At 37.1% G+C, this 25,162-nt stretch overlaps 1 protein-coding gene across 2 annotated transcripts; it reads left to right on the top strand.

Moving 5' to 3' along the window:
• The first annotated feature begins 707 nt into the window (after positions 1–707).
• Positions 708–24,648, top strand: Ptp69D (Protein tyrosine phosphatase 69D). 2 transcript variants are annotated; one of them, XM_087355927.1, is made up of 26 exons: positions 708–1,081; positions 2,500–2,641; positions 3,092–3,237; positions 3,508–3,643; positions 3,813–3,964; positions 4,925–5,034; positions 5,150–5,333; positions 6,059–6,276; positions 6,626–6,701; positions 7,149–7,270; positions 7,606–7,943; positions 8,489–8,623; positions 9,909–10,360; positions 10,787–11,027; positions 11,610–11,754; positions 12,191–12,395; positions 12,740–12,931; positions 13,494–13,701; positions 13,916–14,051; positions 15,357–15,506; positions 16,118–16,288; positions 16,592–16,708; positions 17,111–17,248; positions 17,622–17,797; positions 18,703–18,838; positions 19,232–24,648. In XM_087355927.1, the coding sequence occupies exons 1-26, from the start codon at positions 994–996 to the stop codon at positions 19,304–19,306; spliced, it is 4,389 nt and encodes a 1,462-aa protein (XP_087212053.1). In that variant the 5' UTR covers positions 708–993; the 3' UTR covers positions 19,307–24,648. The 2 variants fall into 2 exon arrangements, with proteins under 2 accessions (XP_087212053.1, XP_021926640.2); XM_022070948.2 differs by having other exon boundaries at positions 709–1,081; positions 17,637–17,797.
• Positions 24,649–25,162: the final 514 nt, after the last annotated feature.

Raw genomic sequence — 25,162 nt, 5'->3', positions numbered from 1 at the left:
AGTTTAAACAACTGTCTAAACTGTTCACCAGATAGCACAACAGTGCAGAGGTCGAAGGAAACTCTTTGTCATAATAACATCCTTGACCTGCACTCTATTGGTAAAGACCTTTACTTCCCTCATCGTATGTTAGCTAGTATTTTACAGATTCTCCACTAGATGGCAGAGGAGACCAAATACGTTCAAGGCAACTGTCGAGAATATTCACCAGATAGCACCACAGTGCAGAGCTTAAAGAAAAATCTTCCTTCACTAGTTTAAGACAATTGTTTATAATGTTCACAAGATGGCAGCACAGTGCAGAGGTCATAGAATTCTCTTTGTCATAATAACATGCATGAGCTGCACTCTATTGAGAAAGACCTTAACTTTCCTAATCGTGCGGTAGCTAGTATTTTACAGATTTGCCGCTAGATGGCAACAGAGTTTTAACAACTTCAAGGCAACTGTCTTGAAAGTCCAGTAGAACGCACCACAATACAATTTTTAAAGAAAAATCTTTTCCATTATAACATTCATGCCCTGCACTCTATTGACAAACATATAAACTTTCCTTAGTGTGCGTTAGCTAGTGTAGATATGGCACATTCCCAAAGCCAAACGTACTTGAGAACACGATGACTTCATAAAGAGAATAGTAACCCTAAACACAAATATGGTTGAATGAATGTTGGCATTAACTGTGCACAGAATTGTCTGCAGACGAGCCATAGCTTAGCTGTACTCTTTGGCTTCAGTCATGGCCACTAAATGTTAATATATGGCTCTACATGCCCCTGTTGAATAAAGTTTTGTTGGTTGTGTTAATGGTAGGATTTGGGCAAATGTATGGTATATGTTTTTAACACCAAAGACACTGAACACAGAAACATGTATCGAAGAGTTTTCGGAAGGTCTGAGGAAAGTGCGTAGCTAAAGGAAGAAACAATGAGTATAGCAAGTGTTGCTATAAAGTTTGTTTAAAAACTCACAACGTTCTACCGGTTGGACGCCATGTTGGGAAGCCAAGCCCACAAATTGCAAATAATTATTGCTGTTTTGTGTTTATCTTCGTGCCTAGTACTACCGCTCCAAGCAAATCGTGAGTAAAAGTTGATCCGCATTTACGCGTAATTGCTACAGTTATAGCGTCGAAAATTTATCATACGCAAATAATGATTGAGGTATGTGTCAAACTTGACAAGCCTAAACTATACAGTATTGTTGGGAGAAGTGCCCTGAAAATTAGTTCTGCTCTTGTTAGACGACCCGAAGTGATGAAGGAAGTAGAATTCAGAATTTAATTATGCTCTTGTATCTGTGCATGTATGGTTTGTTGTCAATGTTGAAAGAAAGCATTATTATAAACATGTACAGATGCAGAGAGTTACTTTTTAAATTATAATAATTTATGTCACCTAAAATGCCTTACATGTATTTTTTCTTAAGGGGTTTTGCAAATCAGTCCTACCCAGTGTCTCACAATTGACTCTTCTGCCACAGAAAAATATGTTTGTTGCTAAAACAGTATCACTGTTTAAGAAAACATAAGTAATTTGTGTATAATATTAAAATCACTAAAATACAGCTTTTAAATTAAACATAACCTAGTTTTATTTGAACATAGTCAACTCTTTCTGAAAGGCTGTAAGATTATAAATTAGTCTGAACATCATGCTTGTGTCTTTTGTTGACTGTTTGGACCTCTGAATTTCTCTGAAATATCCTATGTTGTCAATTATGTTATATTTTAAATGTTATTAGAGATAATAAACACTGGCTGGAGGGAGTATACAGAAATTCTTAAATAATTCTCTACATAATTCTCTTTCTGGTATTCTAAGAACTCTTTTATAGAATAAATATTTTGTTACCGTGAGAATAGTTACTGCTGGATATTATGCCATATGTCACAATCGTTGAGCTTAATTTTTATGAAATGAGTTGTCAGTTTCATCAGTTATCAGTCTGTAGACATAGGAACTTTGTTTTTAACTTCTTGTATGTATTGCTCATGCTAATTTGTATACCAGATAGTTGCTTTTCATTAGTTCCATGTTTTATGATGTTTGTTTTGTCAAAATTTAAAGAAAGCTGTGAACCGTTGGTTTATGACTTTACATCTGGTTCAGCAGTTATTGTATTAGTAACATCTGCAAATGCAGTAGGTCAGTGTCCCATAACCAGTATGCTGCCACAAGGTTCAGATGTGCTGCACATTTGTATAAGAACTTGTATATTCACATGTTATAGTTATAAAAAAGGCAATACCTCATCATTTGTAATACACATTCTCTCTGCTTCCTTCATTAGGGATTTACGTGATGAATAACACAGCATTTCAGAATTCATCATTTTGATAGTGACGGTTCCTCCACAGAATTTCAGAAATTTTGATATACTACCTGACTCTTAGAATGGCATTAATATATATGAGATTCATCCTACCCTTTACTTCTTATTGCTACTGGAGAACTGTTTTGGGTAACTGGTACCTGTATGAAGTTATTTGTGTTCCAGAGTTAAAGTTGGAAATTCTGGACCTGTATGTGTCTCCAGATTTAACACTTTGCGACAATGCTACTATTGTGTGCAGACTGAAACCTTTTGATGGTGCTGTGCAGTGGAGTTTCTCTGGAAAGAATATCACCGAAGATGAGAGGTACAAGACTTATTTTTTACTATTTCATAATGTTCTGGTTTTTCTTACAGTATTGTCTGTTGTTTCTGTGTTATTTAAGGCTTTATATCTTGGAACAAAGAAATTTCAGTTCACTCCTTAAATGTTAATTATATCTAATGAGAACCATTTTAAATGTTCATATATATTTTAAAATAAAATGGTAATTTAAACACATTTTCTCAGTATTTATTTTGATGTGTTGTCACATTTTTCTTTCATTGTATCTCATTTAGTATGTTCTGTGGGCTGGGAAGATCATCCCAGTGTTTATCCCATATCTCATATGTATCATTTACACAATTTTATGATACACGATACTTTACAGTAAATTGACCACGGTGTATTTGGACAGCTATATATATTTTTCTGTAAATACAGCTAGATGAATTTAAATTTTTTTGTCTCTTAATGACTGATTAATATTTGTAGATACACGACAGAATGTGCACGGGATGAAGACGCCGTGTGTTCATTGCGTGTGGACTGCATCAATGTGAATGATATTGGCAACTACACTTGTCATGTTTGGGCAGATGATTATGAAGTTGAACGAAGTGTATATCTTAATCTTACAGGTTAGCATACCATATAGACATCAGAGAGGAAATTCTTATACAGAGTTATTATGAAGCCATTCATTCCATACTATCATACAGAGTAATACCAATTATGTGGCAAAGGTGATATATTACTGTGTGGAAAGTTTTGGTTATGAGACTGAGTCACGTGGAATCTTTGTGAAATCCTTCAGTGACAGAGCTGGGTTATTCAAGATTTATTAAAATTTGTATTGTGTTTGATATTGCCATGGATTCATCGTTATGTTACACCATTTTCTGTTCCAGTCCCTGCGAAGGTGCTGAGTGTAAGAATGAATCCAGTGAAGGTTCCAGTGGGGAATAGAACAGAATTGGCGTGCAGCATTCAGGGTTATCCCTTAGAAAACTTTGATTGGCACAAGCTCGGTGGGGGTGAAGAAAAGTAAGATTTAATGTAGATACAGTTAAGAAATGTGGTTGATGAATTTTATGTTACTGATTGCACGTAACAAAACATTTCAAAGTTATTTGTCATTTCCTAGTTACTGCTGTGTGTGCAGTAGACGTTCTCAGAAGAACAGCTCTTAGTGTAAAGAATTATTTTTTCCCAGGTTCAACTTTAATGTCAGCCAAATTAACGATACTCTTGTAGAATTGAAGCTGCCTCTCGTACCTGTAAGTCGCAAGGATAACGGAACATACCGCTGCTTAGCTTATGGACCACAGGGTGAAGTGAGCGAAGATATACATGTCTTAGTTCTAGGTATGTCTGTTTATTACTACTGGCAGTAAAAAGTAAAGTTTGTCCCGCTACGTGCCGTAAAGGCACTTGGGGGGAGTGGAGGTATAGCTCCTCTCTTCCTTGACCCCGGCACTAGATGGGGGTGAGTGGTCAGCATCACGCCCCGGCCGGCTTTACCCCCGGGAAAGGACCCCGGTACCCATTGTAGAGGAGGCTGGGTGGGCCCCAGAGCCGGTCTGGACGCAGAGGCTAGAGGAAAAATCCTCTGCCCCCGTCGGGGATCGAACCCCGGTCGTCCAGCCCGTAGCTAGTCACTATACTGACTGAGCTATCCTGGCTCATATTACTACTGGCAGATTCATGTGAAAGAAAGATATCGACGAGCGTTAAGGTATGCATCGTGTTGTGTGTTGAACATTAGGTTGACAGTCCATCTACACGATGATTTTTTATTATAGTTCCGACGTGTTTCAGCCTTAATTGGTCATCTTCAGGTGGTTCTCGTTAAGTGTTTGAAACTAATGGATGTGACTGCTAATTTGTATACACATTTTCTGTTGTTACCTTCGCCACATAATGCTGCTTACTTATTGTAGTAGAGTGGACTACATATGTGAAGTTGCCATTGGAGAGCTGTAGTTGAACTAAAGATATTGTCATTTTCTATTCTATTTGTCAGTGATGGCTGTATACATGATGTTAAGTTTTTGATGATGATGAATAATGTGATTCCTACCTAGTAAGCAACTTTTTGATAAATAGTTTGGTCAGCATTTGCCGTGCAGGGGTCCCGAGCATTTTTTCAGTAAGACTTGTCCAAAACTTAGATGTAGAGGATCATGTTGCAGAATACCTCACAGAATTCATGATTGGTAAATTTTGTAGTGAAGATTTTCTTTGTATGTTTTACTCTGATACCCCAGATACACATTCTACTATTTTGTACTTGAGTACAAAGTTCACGTTGAGTCTTCTTTTCAGATAAACCTCTTGTGAAAATAGATTTTGTGAAGGCAGTTGGAAGAAATAGAATTTTCTTGAATTGGACAGTGAATGATGGAAATCTGCCAGTACAGGAATACTTTATTCAGGTAAATACATTATTTTTATGTTAATATTAAATTGTAGGCCCTTGTAAATGTGGTAATGAGACCAGTTATAAGGTAAATTTTGAACTGTAATTAATTGTTTGTGCTTTTTTTGTAGCACATGAAGAATGGAACTCATTCTTGGACATTCTACCCAGAGAAAATTGGTGGGGGAAACACGAGCTATGTTATAAGGAACCTGGATAACAATACAGCATACGAGATTGGAGTCAGTGCCAAGAATGCCATGGGTCTTGGCAACTTAAACACGTGGCAGGGTTGGGTACAGACTCTTGATAAGGGTGAGATGATGAACAGCTCCTTCCTTGCTGCTTTGAGTCTTTGATAAGTTTTTACTCCCCCATTTTCTTCTTACTCTGCTTCATATAAAACTTTCAGAGATATATTTTAATGTTTAAAGTCTTTAAATGTTGAGTAAATTGTGTTTCCTTGTGTGATATTTGTTGAAAATGTTAACATAACATAATAATCCAGAAGAACAACATTAAGGTGTCTCCATACACCTGTATATTTTTACTCTTTACTGACAAAGGAAGTTGCATTATAGTTTTGCCATCCAAAGGACTGGTATTTTTTTAAAAAATTCAAAATGTTTTATCTTCCCATCACTATCCCTCTTTGGGAAAGTAGGTCTGAAAGTGCTGCTGTTTAGGTGATATCTTGAGGCAGATTCGGAAAATAGTAGTAAACATCACAGTGAATTTCTTGCTAGGATTGTGTCCAGAGGCGACTAATGAAATTATTTTTCCTTAATTATGTCACTTGGACATACCTGCATCAGAGGCCATATGCCTTCATCATCAGAACGATCGTCATACTGATGATGGAGACGGCAAGCACCTCTGTGAAATGTTGTTAAACTTCTAGCAGACTGTGAGTCACAGCAACGTACAGGACAGCCGTCTTCATACTTGCTCCATGAGATCCTCAAGTCTTACAGATTCTGAGGTGCTTCTCCAGGGTAGAATCAGCTCTTCTGGCACTCAGTTACTTCTCTTCTTTTCAGATCCATACTTTGTGCCTGAGATTTCAGTAAAAGGGGTAACACTCAATTCTATTACAATTGGTTGGTCTCAACCAGCAGAAGAAATGAGGGACCATGTGCACTATTACATGTTAATTGTCCAGAACAACAGCACAACAAAAGAAGCTGTCCACTCAGGACAATCCATGAACCTGTTCCTGTTTACAGAATTGCAGTCTGCTACGACATATCGTTTTAAGGTAAGTATCGTTTATTCAGTCCAGAAAATTACGATTTAACTTGCGAGATTCCAGGTTGTCTCAGTAGTGAATATGAAGCTGACTGGCTGTCGCTGTCTTCTAGGATGTTGCACCGTTTGGTCTCGTAGAAGTTTACAGACGTTTCAGAGGTGCTTGCTGCCTCCATCGTTGGTGACCTGAATTAATTTTGTTGTCAGTTAACAGTTATGTGTAAGGTACCACTTTAAAAGCTGGTATACTCGAAACTAGTGAGTAATATTAAAACTTTTTCACATTATCAGCTAGAAAAATATAACTTTAGAGTACAAAAGTGTTGTAACTCTGTCATGATATGATATGAATTGTTAAGGTTTCAGCATGCAGTGAGTATACAAAACAGTGTGGGAACTGGTCTAAGGAAGCAAATGGAACGACAATGGATGGGGGTGAGTATTTGTGTATAAAATTCTTGACTGACTGACAGCTTCTCAAGGAGGAGTTAATTGTATGCCATCGAGGTAGTCCATGAGAATTAAGAAAGGCTGCAGTTGAATGGCCTCTATTCGGTTCTGAATATGGTACACTACCAGAATCACCAACAAAGTTGTATAGCTGTACGTAATGAATGATTTGAAGATGTTTAAAAATTTGTCTTGAAGCAACACTGACAGGCATAAATAAATTTGTTTAATGAAATTAGAAGAATAAATTCTGAAAATACTTATTTCTATTAATTTTAAAAATTGTTGTCTTTATTATAACGCTGCTTCCTGCTTGTGCTTATATCAGATATAATTCTGTATTACAAAAACAGTTATTGTCCAGTATCAACCATTTGTACACTCATTAACAGACCACCATTTTAAACAGAAAGTATCTTTCTTTTGTTACAGACTCAGGACCTCCTGAGAATGTGAGCTTAGTGTGTCGTTTTGATAACATCAGCCATGCAAGTTTTGTGTATGTAACATGGACCCCACCCCTGCTGCCCAACGGCCAGATCATGCACTACAATGTGAGTTTAACGTTTATCACGTGGTAAAGATGGGATTTAGACCCCTCCTGTGATGAGACTGGTGGACAGATGTTAACTCCAGAGTTAATGGATTAGCGGTATGCTAGAGAGTCATGTGGCGCATAGACGATAAATGGTTGAAGGAGTGTAATATGACTCTTTATTTTATTCCTAACCATTCCGTAGTTTTTCATTTCATTTAAAGTTCAAAGTCAAGATATCAGTATTTCAGGAAATAACTGACCAAGGAATTTACGTTGTGTCATTTCTGTTATAGAATGTAGAAGATGAAAATTGTGTATCTATCATACTCTGTGCTTTCATTATTTGTATAGGTGATACTTCGAGGTGAGGCAAGATTTAAAAATGAGAGTGGCTTGATGCACAAAATTACATCAGAACCTAAGGTAAAACGAGTTGAAGGAAAGCAGCACAGCACGCGCTTTGACCTAATTCCGCCAAATACCAACTACACTGTTAGAGTGTCGGGTGTCACACGCAGTCGACACCAGGGAGAGGAAGCGGCCCGCCGCTGCAGCATGCCACCAACCATCCCAGACAAAGATAAACTAGCTCGTTTCAGTTGGAGGAAAGTGGAAGAACAAGGACGTTGGTTCTTCAGGCTTCTTCTGCCTCGTGTAACAGAGCGCAATGGCCCAATCTGTTGCTACAGGTATCGTACATTCTCAGTCATGACCAATCACATTAGAGAGAAAAGGGACCAGATTACAAAATAAAAGTTTAATGAAACATCTCACATTTCAGCAGTTATGTGTAGACTAATTTTAAAATAAAATATTTAATTAATAATAATTTTCTTAAGGTAGTAGCTTCTTCAGGGAGATGTAATTTCCTAAAAAAGGACGCTGAGCATATGGGGATGAATGTGCTTCAAGATAACCCATAATTCACAGGTTTGAGTCGGTGTTTTCAAGAGTTGGTATCTTTTTGTAATCACAGGAATGTAATGAAATTTATATTTATTATTTTTGCTGCTTCAGAATAAGAAATCTTTGACTCCAGACTGACACTTTTGAATATTTTTAATCCAGTTTATACGTCTGTCTGTTTTCTTTGAGATGAATCTGTAAGTTATTGATGTTTCTGTCCTGCCATGGTTGTCAGTAAATTGAAGTTGACCGAAAGTGACACAACCATCATTGAATGCCAGAGAAAATTATATAGATTAGCATATTATGAAATTTGAACTTGTTTTAGGGTTTTCTTGGTGAAACTGGAACCACATCAGAGTGTAGCTGATCTTCCAGCACCTGAAGATTTTCATGTTTCATCTTACGAGGAAGTTCATCAGAGTAAGAAGGGAGGTGCTTATGTTGCTGAAATGTTTGAGAGGTGAGGGACATGCCGTTATTACGTCATTCTTTGTGGCTACTGGTATACAAGTGAATTATATGCTGACATGGCTGAATTGAAGATGGCTACTGGGTTGTAGCACCTTGTAGTCTGACAGAAGTTTACCAACATTTCAGAGGTTCTTGCTGCCTCCATCATTAGGACAGTGATAGCATACAACCCAGAAGACAGCCATCTTCATACTCACCATAGGTAAAGCATCTCTAGTAATAGGAGCCTTCTATATTTTTAACTTAAGAATTGTTTTGAATATACACTTAGCAAGAGCCACGGTGGTCTAGCGGTTAGAACGCTGGCCTTGTAATCCTGGGGTCTCGGGTTCGATTCCCGGCGGTGCTCGAATTTATAACTTGTGTTGGGCAAGGCCGTGGTCTAGGCAACACGGAGTTTTCCTCCGTGGCATCCCAACAATTACTCCATTCACACACACAGAAGAAGGCAATGGCAAACCACTTCTGGATCATCTGCCAAGAACGTATATGAACAGGTCCCAGTCCGAGAAAAGGATGGAAGGATCCTGTTCATATGGACCTGTCGTCAGACAGAACACTAAATAATAATAATAATACACTTAGCACAACAGTTCTGGCTCTTTAATCGCCATTTGACCTTTTTACCTTTATGAATTGTGCTAGTCACGTCAAGAGTTGTCTTGAGGTCAGGGACATTTCACCCTCATGCCATTGTGCCTACACCTCTACTAGCAACTTCAGAACTCTGATATTTTGCTCAGGTTGAAGTAGATTGTTTCAAGAAATGGATTATTTTTTTTTACAGGAGTTCTATGGCAGTGGCACTTCAATCATCAGGTTCAGAGGAGAGTGAATTAAACACTTGTTCATGTTTTGATTTCCTAGTAACAGTCCAGTGATTCGTACAGTGTTGCTTGGTGTAGACTTGTAGGTAGATACATGTGTTTCTCCAAAATATTATCTACTTATTAGTCTACATGGCATCATAACCCAGTGTCATTCCTACTTCCATGAGGGCCTCATATCTCACACAGTTGTTCTTAATTTATTAACATGATTCTGAGTGCTAGTTCTGTGGAGAACTCAACCTCCAGAAAACATTCTCCTGAATTTTCTCTGGCATTTCGAGTATGATACTCAAACACCCCGTGTCTGACCATTTTATTTACAGCAGGTCCAGCGGCCAGTGGTGGATTTTGCCTTGCTTCCTAAAGAAATAACAGGTAATTGTAGTGGTATATGTATGCTGTATTTCTGACATTTCTTTTCTTGTTTGGTGTCTTTCCATACAGTAATTCTGTAATCAGTGAAGTATTCCTGGGTGATGGCTACACACAACACACCAACAACTCTGCTTGTTACCATTGTGTTGGACTTCGACCAAAGCCCCGTCACCCTAAGACCACCCTCTTGCCCATGTCTATTGATAATGTTCCCACAGTAGCCACCACTTCCCTCCCTGAAATATCTGACAACATTATCCCTCCTGCATCAGTATTTCCTTCTGTGGACTATGTTACTGGCACATTTGAACCCAGTCCAGAGCCCATCCGTGTGCGACGTGCTGAATCAACCTTTGCTCCTGACCCTGTTCCAGCTTTCGTTCTGCCCCATGTCCCAGTACCTAGTATACCGCCATCGTCACTGCCAGTGCCTGAGCTAGACGTTACAGATAGTCAGTTTCCAGTGTATGACGGCCAACTTGATACTGGCAGCAACTACACAGGATTTGTGGAAGTGATAGGTGAGACAGTTGTGTTAAAGTTTTGCAATAAATGAATTAGTTGTTTAATATTTAAAAGTCCAGTCTGTACCTCAAAGAAGCATGCTACTGCTTTTATTCATATTTATGTACATAGAACAAATGCAGGCTGTAATACAAAACTCTGCAATAAACATGTTGAATGGTTGTTGTGCAGAAAATAAATTTGCAGGAACTTGGAAAATTTGACTCATTTGATATAGTAATAATGTTATGTATTGCATCTCTGCCTCATAGTTACATAATTTGATTTTTTATGAATTTATTTATTTTTATGAAGTAATCTGTATTATGATACAGCTTGAATTTAATTTTAATAGTGGATTTTGCACAGTTGTGTTTGCAGTTACCTGTGGTTCAAAACAGAACCAAAGATGAGGGTTGGTTTTATATGTGTGTTTGTGGCAGTGTTTGGCCCTGAGCATGTGCTGTTGCCAGCATACAGTGGGTACTTTGTGGCACTGAACCCAGGACCTCAGGTGCTGCAGGCTGCTGAGCAGTCTCAGGTGTTGGCGCTGGTTCTGCAAGTTCTCTGCGCGTTGATCCTCATTGTGCTGGTGTTGTTACTGTCCCTTTGTCTGCTTCAGCGCTACACCAAGCAGGTGGCAGAAGCCCAAGGCATTGAGATGACTTTGACCAATTCATTCAGGTACTTCACATTTATTGTTTGTACTACAGAACTCTGCTTCAGGCAAATGCATGGATAGTACCTTAAATTAGGCTTGGACCACTTCCTTCTACATCCTTTCCTATTCAGTATCCACTATCCTCCTCTCATTTGACGCTATATAGTCTGAGATACTGAGTGTCCTTAAACTGTAAATAAGTAAAGTACATTACTGCACATGTACTGTTTTCTCTACTGTAATGACTGTCAGGCAGACAAGCAGCACTGTTAATCATTTAGCTGCAGGAGTGTGAGTGAATTGACATTGTTTCTGTATTCCCATATTAACATCAGATTGTGCCATTATTCTTTAGTCCTTTCGTTTATGTCTTCATTGTACTATCGCATGTCTTTGGTCGAGTGAAATATCACATTCGTAAATGTATAATACCCTGATTGATTTGCATTGAGGTGGTCTTTAAAAGAATATGTGGTGCAGTATTTTGCAACATTTGATTTGATGAATTGTTGTCAAAATATTATTGAAAGCTGTCATTCTTTTAGGACATAATTGTCTGCTGCTAGAACAGTAGGTTTTTAAGACAAAGCATATGTTTGCTACAGGCACCTCTGTCGCAGTTTACGTGGGCGCCACGTGTTGGTGTCCGCTAGTCCACCTGATATGTCACCTATAGCCAAGTTTGACCTAACCATGGCATATGTAGAGAGACACAGGGATTCTGATTATGGCTTCCAGCATGAGTTTGAAGTAAGCTTGTTGTAACCTTATTGTGGTTTATTTATTTTGTATTCCAAGAAATAAATGCAATGGGACCTCGGTGTGTGTTGTTGATTGATTCCTTGCAGTATGATGAATGTGAAAAGACTGATACAAAGCAATATACTTGTATGTTATAATGGTAAACTGTTCCAGGAAGTCATAAACTTAAACACTTGCTTCATTTCTTCTGGTAGATAAACACCAGTAAAGATGAGCTTTGAAATTGTTGAAAATCCTCTTGGCCTTTGATAAACAAAGTGGAATGTACATTATTTTCCGTAGCTTGCTGGTCAGAAATCCAAGTAGATAATAAATTCTTTAGCGTTACACTTTCTCTAATTCACAAACTGTGTGCCATCAGAACCGATAATTTGATAACACAAATATTGCATGCATGCTACACAAATTTCACTTCATTTTTCAGTTATTGCCGGATCGTTTCCCAGACCGCACCACTCGTCATTCAGAGGCTCGAGAAAATCTGTATAAGAATCGATATCCAGACATCAAGGCATATGACCAGACACGGGTCCGACTGTCACAGTTGGACAGTGTAGTGGGCTCAGATTACATCAACGCTAACTTTGTTGTGGGCTACAAAGAACGCAAAAAGTTTATCTGTGCACAAGGTATGTGGTGGGTACTTTGAGATGGAGTTCTGTGTTTGAATGGTTTGTATGATTGTCACTGTGTTCACTTCTGTCTTGTAATAAGTCCAATAAATTGTTTGTGTGTTTTGCATCTCGTGCAGTTTGAAGTTTATTGATGTTCTAAAAGATAACAAAAATAGTATGGAAAATTTTAAATATGCGTACATAAATATGGGATGATGTAGACCAAATTTGATTATGTTTATTGAAATTGTGGAAATACAATAATTATTCCATTTACAAGTAACGGGCATATGGCAGGAAATCTTCTGAATCATAAAGTTTATGTGAACTGATGTGTCATTGTGATGACTTGTCCACAGGTCCCATGGACAGTACTGTATGTGACTTCTGGCGAATGGTGTGGGAGCAGCATCTCGAATTAATTCTTATGCTGACAAACTTGGAGGAATATAGCAAAACCAAATGTGCCAAATATTGGCCAGATGACACAGAAGGGGACAAAATATTTGGTGACTTTGGTGTGGCACATGTGCGGGAGAAACGTTATTCAGGTCTGTTACAAAATTAAATTCAGTGTAACTCTTGCATCACCTACACGCCAGGAATGCTTGGAAAGTTTGTGTGTGCTACTGCCATATCCAGAATAACCCTGAAGCCTGTTAATCCTTCCAGCGTATGGTTTACCTTGATCCGATTTTCCACTAGGGAAGTTGCTAGAACATGAAGCTAATTACTCAGTTTGATCTATGTTCATTATTTGTCTCCTGAATTTTCTTTTATCCCAATTTCTAAAATCCACATTTTGGAAATTTAAGAGATTCGTACTTTATTAGGCTGCTGTGTAGTCTCCAAACCTGGAGGTCTACAAGATCTTGTGGGCCCAACAGAGTAGGATTCTTTGACTCAGTGAAGATAATAGAGCCAGTTTCCAAAAAATTGTAGGCTTAAGAAACTCATCCTTGGTCTTTTTCGAAGAGATAAGTCTGAAATGATATGTTAACACTATCATCTGAATCTTTTAGATGTAACTCACTTTTGTGTGTTTCGTGTCTGTCATAGTTTGTGGGTGGATGTAGGTTATGACGAAGATTGTGAAAAGTTGCAATGTTGCAGATTATATCATACGAGAATTAAAAATGTGGCGGACGTGCGGGGGCGGAATCAAAGATCGAGAGAGAGAAGAAAGAAGCATAGTGCAATATCATTATCTGGTGTGGAAAGACTTCATGGCTCCAGAGCATCCAGCAGGAATCCTAAAATTTATAAGGAGAATGAATGAAGCTTATTCACTAGAGAAGGGGCCCATTTTAGTTCATTGCAGGTATGTGTGCAAAGTGTTTCAAGAATGTACGAGTAGTATTTGATATAATGGGTAAAGTGAATATACTTTTTCTTATGTTTCCTCAACACCTGTTTATTTGTAAATCATAGAGCTGGTTATCCCTTATAAAGACTCTTTATTTCTGTTTTATCAATTTTCATTATATTGGCCTTCACTGCTGATATTATTCACACACTTTGCTTTGACATTTTAGTGCGGGAGTGGGTCGAACGGGTACGCTCGTAGCTCTAGACGGTTTGTTACAGCAGTTGGCTGAAGAGGGTCAGGTGGCAATTTTCAATACTGTGTGTGATCTACGACATCAACGCAATTTTTTGGTCCAGTCATTGGTAAGTTTTATGGCTGTTTTTATTTACTTTTTTCATTAATTTATTATTGAAAAGTTAAAGATGTACGAGGCGCGTCCTCAAAGTAAGTTTCCCTGGGGCCGTTTACAGAAACAAAACACAATTTCATGGAAATATTTATTGCAACAGATACAGCAAGTGTCCAGCTATTTTTCAACATATTCGCCACCGGAATTGAGACATTTGTCATACCGTGGGACCAACTTTTGAATACCTGTGTCGTAGAAGTCTGCCGCCTGGGATTGGAACCACTGTGTGACAACCATCTCCGCCTCTCTGTCATTCTCAAAACGCTGACGCTGACCGGACAGGAATTTCTTGAAGTGTAGGAAAAGATGGAAATCACTGGGAGCGAGGTCCGGGCTGTAGGGTGAATGATTAAACACCTCCCAGCTGAACTCCTGCAGGAGACTTGCTGTCCGTCGAGCCGTGTGCGGCCTAGCGTTATCACTGACCGCACTTCACAGTCGGCGGGAGCTGGAATAAGAACCTCCATCTTCAACAGCTGCAACGATGCTACTGTGAGAACGCGGGAGGTGCCGTTAGTGCATGCGTCATGCTACGTCATTGCTCTATCACGCACGCACAGTCGCTTCGCTCAATATAAGGTTTGCTAGCTGTGGGACGAGTGGGAAACTTACTTTGTGGACGCTCCTCGTATATTATGACAGGAGTCATCTCAGTTTACTGCTTCATGAATGCAACAGTAAATACATGCTTTTCCAATATCAGTAACTGTCAGACACATGTCTTTACCATATTTCTGTATTTTATGATACCTAATAGATTATTTTAAAACGGTATTATTATTCTCAGATTTTTCCTCCCTCTCTTCTGTACTTCAAATTTGTGTATCTCTTATGTTTTAGCTAAGTAATATTAGTCTTGTGTAATTTTTGGATTGTTTTTACCATTCTTTTATATAAATTGGGCTGGTGTAACAGAAGTCACATTTGGAATTCTGCTTCTCATATTTTATGTTGTTACCTGAGACTTCATCGTAAATGAATGAACATTTTCAACTGGTTGAAGTTATGATGAATTTGAAATGATTGTTTCTCAGATTTCATAATATTTCTGAAGTGTACCAGTTTAGTGTTTCAAATTTCATATAGCTGTGAACCATGCTGGCATTTTGTCATACCTGATCTGTAGTTTGCACCATGAATGTCAAACTGTTCTCCAATATCTGTTGCCTTAGATTTTTCTAGGTTTGTACGGAGACATATGTAAAATGTCGTGTGTAACTGTACTCATTCGTGAATCATGTTACACGATTAATTTTAGAAACAGTACATCTTCATTTACCGCGCATTGATGGAGGTAGCGCAGTTTGGAGAGACAGAGATAAAAGTGGCAGAGCTGAAGAGTGCTGTAGAGAAGCTGAGGCAAAGGGAGAATGGAAAAGACAGGTGCAAGATGGAAGATGATTTTGAGGTATGTTCGTACAGTATGACTCATTCTTTGAACACAAGATTATCATCGTATGAAAATTGTTACACCTGTGAATAAATACTCTTTCACCTCGGATGTCACTGCATTTGTATCTCATTTCTTCATAAGTATAACTGGGGATGTCTTTTGATATCATGGACATTTATGTTATCAGAACTGTTACGAAGTTTGTTATAAATTTTATTAATGTGGTTAATGAAACCCATATATTTTATTACTTCTTGTGATGTGTGTGACTGTGAAACAAGTTTGCATGTACAGTGTGGGTTGTAATGGTGATTCTCAACCTGCAAAGTGATATAGAAAGTCGGTGTAAAAGAGTGTAATGTTCATTGAACATTGTTAATTATGTGAACTTTTTTTGGCATTTCATTTGTTTTCAGGTACACTTCTCATTGTGTTTGGAACATATCCTGCTTAAGCCTGTGTTTGTAACATTCTTTGTAGTTTTTTGTCATTGTTTCCAGGTGAATTCCAAGATTCTCCCAATCATTCCTAATTCATCATCCATAATTATCTTCACACCATGCTCAATGCAACATAATACATATAATAGCCTTGATAAATAACATACTAATCAGTCTTTTTTTCAGAAAATTAATCGTGTGCAAGAAGATCGCAAATCATTCTCAGTCGGAGGTGGTGAGGAAAACCGAAATAAAAATCGCAGTGAACTTGTTATACCATATGACAGGAATCGTGTGATCCTCACTCCAGTTCCAGGAAGAGAACATTCCACCTACATCAATGCATCATTTATTGAAGTAAGTTTGTGAGTTGATAATGTTTCATTCTCTCTTTTTTTATTTCCCCGCCCCTTCTAAAAATTCTGTGATCGAAGAAGGAGGTACATTTAGATTTCATCTTTCAAAATCTTTCGGTATTTGAAGACTTTCCAAAAACTAACACACCATTTAATTTAGAATCCATTTAAATCTCTTTGTGTACATTAGTATATGTGAAGGTTATTAAAAATGGCTTGAGTGGTGCTATGATCCATGGAATATGTGGGAGTCTGTTTATAACAGTGTTTGCAGTCTTTTTTATTCAACCTTTTAATTGTACAGGGCTACGACAATTCGGAGTCCTTCATCATCACCCAAGATCCACTTGAATCCACAATAGCAGATTTCTGGCGCATGGTTTCTGAACAAAGTATCAGTACACTTGTCATGCTGTCTGATGTAAGTAGTGCACACCCACTCTTCTGGCTGGAGACATCATCAGTTGAGGAGAAAAGACAAATGTTAGAAGCACTGTATGAAAAGGTGGATTTAGAAATTCAAGGAGCTTAGGTAGTACATAACATGTGCTTCCCCTGTCCCCTTTGTAGTTGAGTTAAATATTCTGTTCTTATCCGTAGTTATAGAAATTAGTTCAAAAATTGAATTTATTACTTAAAACTGAATTTTTGTACGTACTGAAAAGGTGGAAAAAAAATTATATTCAGTGGAAGAAGTAGCAGTATAAAAGATATGATTTGCAAGTGTACGCACACATGGTTGGATATGCATTGTGATGTAATATTATTAATTTGTGTGTCGGCTAATGAACAAAAAGGACACTTGGTTTATCTGTATTTCCAGTTGGGTGACGGATCAAAGAAATGTATCCGATACTGGCCAGATGATGAAATTAGTCACGAACATATTCATGTGAAGTATATTCAAAGTGAGAGTTGTCCATACTACACACGAAGAGAATTGAGTGTAACCAACACAAAGGTAAGTTTAAATAATAAGTAACTGATTTTGTTGGATGAGCTCGTCCCAGGTGCCCACATGCATCCTGCCGATGCACAGCCTGCATGAATTTTTTTGTGATAATTTGTCATCCTGTATGTTATCTGATTTCAGAAAAAGAAGCATTGTTATGTAATTTTTATTTGACAGTAGACCTGCATATTGTTGTGAAAATCTATGCAGCTTAAGTTTTAAATTTGCAGTTATTGCAGATTTGATGTCACTATCTGTCTGGATGAATTTGGTATTTTTTGTGTTTTTGGTTTGCCACGTAACATAAATACAGTAACTTACTGCCATTCTCCTGCATTAGAACTTCATGCCTTCACTTGATAATGCCATTATCCTATTGAAGTATTGTGCATTTCAGACCACTGAGAACATAGTGGTCACCCAATTCCAGTACAATGGATGGCCAACAGTAGAAGGTGAAGTACCACAGGTTACAAGAGGACTGATTGATTTGGTTGATCAGACCCAAAATCATCAGGAGGCTCATGGTGGCTCAGGTCCTACTGCTGTACATTGCAGGTGATTTCACAATTAGCTTGTTACTTAACATAATTTCTACAATATAGTGGTTTCTTAATTTTTACTGCTACAGCTGTTGTGCTCAAACTGATGCTAGAGCAATATTTAGTGCTGAAAACAATTTTAAATCATTCATACATGATCAAAGAATTTCACTTAAATGTATGGTCACTACTCATTTCCCCTGGGTAGCTTGGGAAGTCAAAACCAAAATTGTGTGTCATCTAGTACCTCGTATTAAAAACTGATTCCTGTCCAGAGAAGACTGCTACTTTCCTCGGATATAAATAACTTCTTTCGTTGCGTGATGCGCTTGTTTCACAGCCAGTGAGGTGCTAAGCTCTTTCCTTGTAATCTCATGTCTACTCAAAGCAGTTGAAATTTTGTGAATGCAAATTCTTGTCCCAAGTTCTCTTGTTCCTAGCAATAATTTGAATTTTTTCTCAGTAAATGGAACCATTGTCAATAGTTCACTGACAGAAGCGATTTGTCACATGTGCTTATATTTTTGTACTTTTATGTAGTATGTTGTTACACGTTCTTCATACTCTAGCATGAGTTAACGACACCTTACAGGCTCTTCCATGTGTGTCTGTCATGGTTTTTTGTAGTAGGTAGGCAGTCTGCGTGACAAAGGCCATTGTTGCACAGCAGTGGGAACAGTAGTCCTGTTGTGCAACAAGGGGAATCAAGGCCATTGCTGGAACACCTTTACAGCTACATTGTACTGTGTTGGTACAACAATTACCTAAATCCATTGTTGTGGAGCAGTGGAAACAGGTCATTGTTGGAACATGCTGTTGAGCAGAATTGTCCATTGATGACAATAGTGCAACAATGTTCTACATGATTTGTTTTGTATAAAAAAGGAAAGTGGTTAATTTTCTATAACTTTTATTTTATAGTTGTGGCTCCGATCGTAGTTCCATGTTTGTGGCATTAAGCATTTTGGTGCAGCAGCTGCGTACAGAAAAAAGAGTTGATATTTTCACTGCAACACGGAAGTTGAGATCTCAGCGCCATGGAATGTTGCAGACATTTGTAAGTAATGAAGGCAATTACTGTGAAACTTTTCTTTGCATTTTATCCAAACCCACAGTCTTTATATTTAATAATTCACACTCAGAACTATCATTCATTGTTCTATTTCTCATAGTTAAAAGTCTCTTCAGTTTTCATGTGATTCAAGTGTGAATTATGGTATCTAATATGAAAGCCATTTGTACAAATTGCAGACTTATTGATTTTTAAAGCACTGAATTTTAAAGGGTGTGAAATACTTTACAATTAATATCACTTATCGCATTACATATGCAGATTATCACCTAATTCAGAATGTCTTTTTTCCCCCCATATAATCAGTTTCCTATAGAATATTTGTTACAGAGTTGAAGTAATAAGTGGATTGTCTGTCTGTCTATTTTTTGCTTGCAGGCTCAGTATGAATTCCTGCACCGTGCCATTGTAAATTATGCAGACCTCCATCACCTGTCTGAAGATCCAGCTTAGGCTGTGATAAGTATAAACTTGCATTCCACTGAGACGAGTCAGACTGGGCTCTGAAATCGAGTTCCTTCCTGCTGAGCCGTGTTGTTGAACTCTGCTTAGTTAATTTGTTGACTTCCACTATTCAGCTGCACTGATATTGAAGTGCCAGCTGAGTGCCTGTGTATATGTCGTCAACATGCTGTTGTACATACCAGTAACCTAAGATGTGCATTTACAATTGGGACATGGACATATATGTACCAAGAAAAATGAACATTTCTTATGGACAACATTATGCCAAGAATGATCCTCTTCTTGCTGGCACAAAATATTGACCATCGTGTATGATAAATACTTGTGGTTGTAATCTGATTGACTTGTCTCATGCATTATTATATCAACAAATTGTAGCACTTTGTTCTGTCCTACCTTAACCTGTTGTGTCATTCATGATGGCTTCCGTGATTTACATGAGATTTCATGTTCTTGCATGGTGAAAATATTGATGTTGGTATTCTGGGTAATAATACTCAGTAATGGACTTGTAGGTAGATAACCAGTATTTCTGAGAAACAATGTCTTCAGCACATTAGTATGTATCTGCAAGTCTTCATGGCAATTCTAACCAGAATGCCAATATCAACATCTTCTCATGTTTATTATATCTTCATGATCACTGTCTTGTGTTTGCAGCATTGTATAACATGGCAGACACTCGATGTATACAGTCATTCCTCACTTCATGAAAATCCGCATTATGAAGTTTCACTCATATAATGAAGTGCATACCCTTCTGGTGGCTCATCATTTGAACATGAACCCACTCATCCGAAATCTTCCAAATAAAATCACATGTGCTAATGAAAATGCAAACAAAGGAGACAGCGTCATTCAGTCAGTAAAACTGGGGGAAGTACGTGAGTCCGTTTGCCTTATGATCTGCTGCTGTTTGCATTATCTGAAAGATTTTGTTGTATTTTTATGGCATATACAGTGATCTAATATTTTTCTGTTGCTTTTATGTTTTCTTTCAGGCAGTACAATTTTGATTTATAATTTTTTTATGGTCAGTTGGGAATGTAATCCCCAATTATAACATCGTGCTTACAGGAAATAGTGATTTGCTTTATGAACTCTATCCAGGAACATGGCTTTTGATAGGAGTGGGGATTGCCTGTACTTGAAGGTACCCACCGAGTTCATTCTTCATTGTGACGTCTATTGCATTGTGTGGTTCTCAGTTCTGTCTGCCAGTGGCAACAAATGAGGCATGTATGTTACAGTAAGTCAGAAAACAGTATGTGAGATAATTTTGAAGAATATGTGAATTGAAACATGTAACAGAGAGAATTCAAGAAGCTTATTGAGAATTTGTCTTGGGTATGTGCTGCACTATATTTCATTTTATAACTGACCACACCATCTTAGGATTTGTATTATTATGCGAAGCGAAATTTATTATTCTCTAATTGTGACTGGGATATAAATTGAGAAGTACTGAAACTTACATGAATGACTGACATTAGTACTGTCTTATTGGGCTTAACTTGTACCCTACACGAATTCATATTCAAAGACAGTTTGACACTTGTTGAAGGTCAACTTTTGACTAAAAGAATCTCAGTTGAATTAAGCTCTCTCAAAGCTCAAACAGAGCCAATTTGACTTGCACAGCTGAATCTAAGATGTAGCTGCTGTTTATTATCAGTAGCTGTGCAGTTTTGATTGTAACGTAATGACAAGACATACTTTTTGTGTCATATGATCAGTGGTAATTCCAGTTTTTAACTAATTAGTATTTTAGTGTTTATGGAAACAAGACTTTGATAAGAATATATATGACATTTTATATATATACTGTATATTTCTTATTTGAAAGACTGTCAGGTTCAGTTGTTATGAAATTTATTTGCAGATATTTTTTTATATATCAGATAATGTTGGTACTAATTTCTCTAAGTATCAGTAAGTCCTGTTTGTAATCTAATCTGCATTGCTAGTGAGTGCCAGTCTTTTTACGCTGTTAGTAATATGGTGCTGATATGTTACTAAAATATGATTACAGGAGAATGTTGCAAAGTAGTGTGTAGCTTGAAGATGAGCGAATGAGCCTGTTGTGTTCTTCAATTAATGGGAAGGACCAGGTTCTATAATAAACCATTATTAAAGTGCAGATTGTCTGAACCTGCAGTATTTTTTCAGTTTATTATTGTTCTGTAAGACTGTGGACACTCAGAAATTAATATATATGCATTTGATATTCAGATTGTACCTTGTATGTTTGGTATTATTGTAGTAGTATATTCAAGACAGAAACTAGTTCTAAGATTTTTATAACTTTTATTTTGGTTCAGAAATTATATGTGGTGTTTTTGAATGCTACTCACAAAAATGTACTTAGACATGTCTGTGATTCAGTGAAGTAACATCTATTCAGATCTGAACCCACATGGAACAAACATGTACTTGGTCATGTCGTGGATAGAAAAGTTAAGTTGTTTCTTGGATCCTTGTGACTTTCCTCTGTGCATGCTTTCATTTTTATTGGTCCATCACATCAAAAGAAACATTTTTGGTCAGCGTAGTATTAATCTTTATCCTCTACATTGTTCAAGAGATTTTGATACCTCTGGCAATTTTTCCTGATATGATCACACAAAGAGAAACCTCTGTTATAATTTTGTTTATTTGATAAAACATTCAGAATATGTTCCGTTACCGCAGTTTTAGTACCAAAATGTTACCTGAAGGTTTACACATTTCACTTCCTGGGGTGCCTTTACAACTTTCTTGTTGGCTAGTTCAGTTAAGAATATAGGCCGTGATAGACTCTGCTAAGACTAGTCTAAAGGTATTTGACAGAGGTGTGTCATTAAACCAATGTGTATTTTTGGCATTTTCCTTCATTTTAGTTTAAAAAGAATGCAAAATTTTAGAAACTGGCTCTTTCTATCATCTGGTGAGCAGCCTTATTAGTTGAGTCCATTGGAAAAATCTAATCTCAACCCCTGGACAACAGCAGCAGTTCTAGTCAAGATATAAACTGTAAATAGCAAAGATCAGCTGTGAACAATAAAATTATATTGTCTTGTCTCTAGCACTTGATCTTTGTTGTTTAACTGATGAAGGAAGCAGCACCATCTTCTGAAACATTGTGTGGGTTTTAAACTGAGACAGGACATGAATATACATCAGTTTTATAAACTGCTATTTTATTTATGTATTTCAACAGATGAGATTAGTTCATGGCCCATGATTGCTGTAAGTAAGGTCATAGGTCAATGTTTGATCTCCAGTAGGGGTTTTTCTTTTCACTGCCATGTCCAGAATGGTCCGTAGACTGACCCAACTTTCTGTCCATTCAGTGTGAGCGACACTTTATTGATGAGGTTAAGAGCACACTTCTGCATCTTCTACATGGCTTAGTGCATTCTGGGAGCACAAACTAGATCGTTATAGCAAGTGGTTGAGGGAATAGACATTGTGCTCATATTTTTAGAGATTTATGTTAAGAATCTAGTATTTTTATTCACCATTTTCCATATTTGTCTATTTTGTCATTTATTATAACCATGATTGAATATTTGTATTGCTGACTCAGAACTGGTCCTTCCCTTATGAACTTAATGTTGTAAGCATTGGTTTTTATTTGTAACTTAACCTCTGTACTGTATTTGTTGGTAGACCTGGCAAGGTGGTCACCTTATGTATTTGTCAAGTCAGACACTATTACACATTGCATCAGACCAGGTTTGTACCAGTCAAGTTATGGTTGTTAAAATCTTCAGAATTCTTTCATCTAGTCACTGGGTGAGAGTGCTTTTGTGGTTGTATCCACAATAACAAAGTGACAAAAAATTGGCATCATCTTAATTTGGATGAGAGACTGTTGTAAATTACGTCTTACAAGAAATTTAGTTTGTCACAAAATGCAACCTCATATTCTAATTCTGAAGTAAATTGTGAATTCTGTGAAGAAAATCTTTATTCCTAGTTTTTGTCTCTCATTTTATTGTGACTGGTATTGTATGCATGATCAGCACTTCAGGACTAATTGATTTTGTAATGTCTTTCTATGTTGCATTTAACAGAATTTTCATTCTGGCCAGAATGTTACCACCCTATAGAGATTTACCTGTACTTGTTTATTTTATCATCATCTTTAAATGATGTGAATGTATCTGAAATTTTGATTTCTTGTAACAGTGAAAATTTTGATTGTGGTGTTTTGAGTTGTGATGCTTTGTTTCAGTGTAGGTGGTTCAAGGATCACATGGCATCATAACCCAGAAGGCCACAGTCAACATCAATATGAAGGTCATTATACATGTGAACACACATCTTAAATATTTTGCAAGCAAAACATGTGGCTAACTCACAAGTACATTCATCTTATCACACTTTTTAGCACACTCTTAAATTCAGTTTAAACTTTTATATCCAAATAGTGGAGCAGGTGGAGCCGGAAGTATCAAATATATAGTAACTAGTAACTTGGTCAAAAGAAGAGTGGAATAATGCATTTCTAGTACCACAGCTAGGACATGAAGATGTATGAGGTATGTGCCAGCCACTGAAGTGTCTCATGGTTCTTGCAGTAAAGAATTCTTTTTACCCACAGGACAAATTTATACCTTGCAAACATTTCTTGGAGCCAATGTGCTAAAACGGCCATTTTATCACAAAATTAAGGTTGAAACAGATTCAGTGAAAGGATTTGCACACAAGTGCTTGATTGAATTCTGGTTATCACGATGGCATATTTTAATTTTGACACCATTCTGTTATTTTAAATGTGCACTATAAATATAATGTTCTGATGAAATGCTAGTGCAGTGTTTTCCTGTATGAAACATGCTGTCCATTTCAGGACTTCACTAGTTTCAGCACAGCCATATAACACATCAGTTTGTACATTTATGCATTAATTTTCTTTCTGCACTTGAAATAAAGTGTGTTTTTTTAAATATTTACTTATGGCATTTCAGTGCTTGAGTGTGGATACATCACTGTAGACTGTGGTATGAGATCCAACATTGGTGATCATATTGCCTTGTATTACCAAAATATTTCAGTATAGTCAAACAGGAAACATGTCTGCAAATCCTGTTATGATTTTGTCATGTAACCTCAGTATTTTTATAACTTCATACAAGTAATATGACTGCTCAGTTTATGGTCCTTTGCTGCATGCTGCTGAAATCTGAGATGAATTGTGTTAATTTTAAGGAGTTCTGCATTTTCCAGCATTTAGATATTAGTATCAACACTATATGGGTTAAGAAATTTTGTATATTATTAAATTTATGACACTTTTTTGTCTAATTTTTGGTAAGCCTCAAAATAAAACTACTAACATTATATGACTAGCATATTAGTTTATTTACATGTTACTTTCTCCAAACACCTTGATTTCTAGCCCTTTAATGCCGTAAGGGTGATCAATGTACACACGAACCAGCTGGAGCATGTGAAAGATTTCTTGTGCTAGGTTTTACCGTTATTCATCCTTTTGTTTTTATTCCATATCCTTTCTTCTTAACCCATATACTGACAGTGATTTATGAAATCAAATGTCTTGTTAGCAGTTAGCGCTCTTTTCATATTCGCAAGGCCCTAAGTTAAGATCTCAGCATAGAAGCTGGCTATCCTAATAGATGCTTCTATGTTTTTCTTGGTCTTTCCAGGCAAATTCCAGTGTAGCACCTTAAATTTGGCTGTGCCTTTCTTTTTTGATATACTGTCCAGTTTGTTTTTCTCAGTTTATTAATTTGTAGGCTATGATATTTAGCTATCCTTGTTTCGCAGTAATTGCATGTGGATTGTGAATGTTTAAATGTTAGTAGCAAATTTCTTGAAAATGTTTTTTCTGGGTTT

Source organism: Zootermopsis nevadensis, unplaced genomic scaffold, assembly GCF_977971745.1.
Source record: "Zootermopsis nevadensis isolate Lab colony 2312 unplaced genomic scaffold, Znev_1.0 Znev_ptg000025l, whole genome shotgun sequence".
NCBI lineage: Eukaryota > Metazoa > Arthropoda > Insecta > Blattodea > Termopsidae > Zootermopsis > Zootermopsis nevadensis.
Note: the sequence above shows the minus strand (reverse complement) of the source record. Positions and strands in the feature narration are given on the sequence as shown.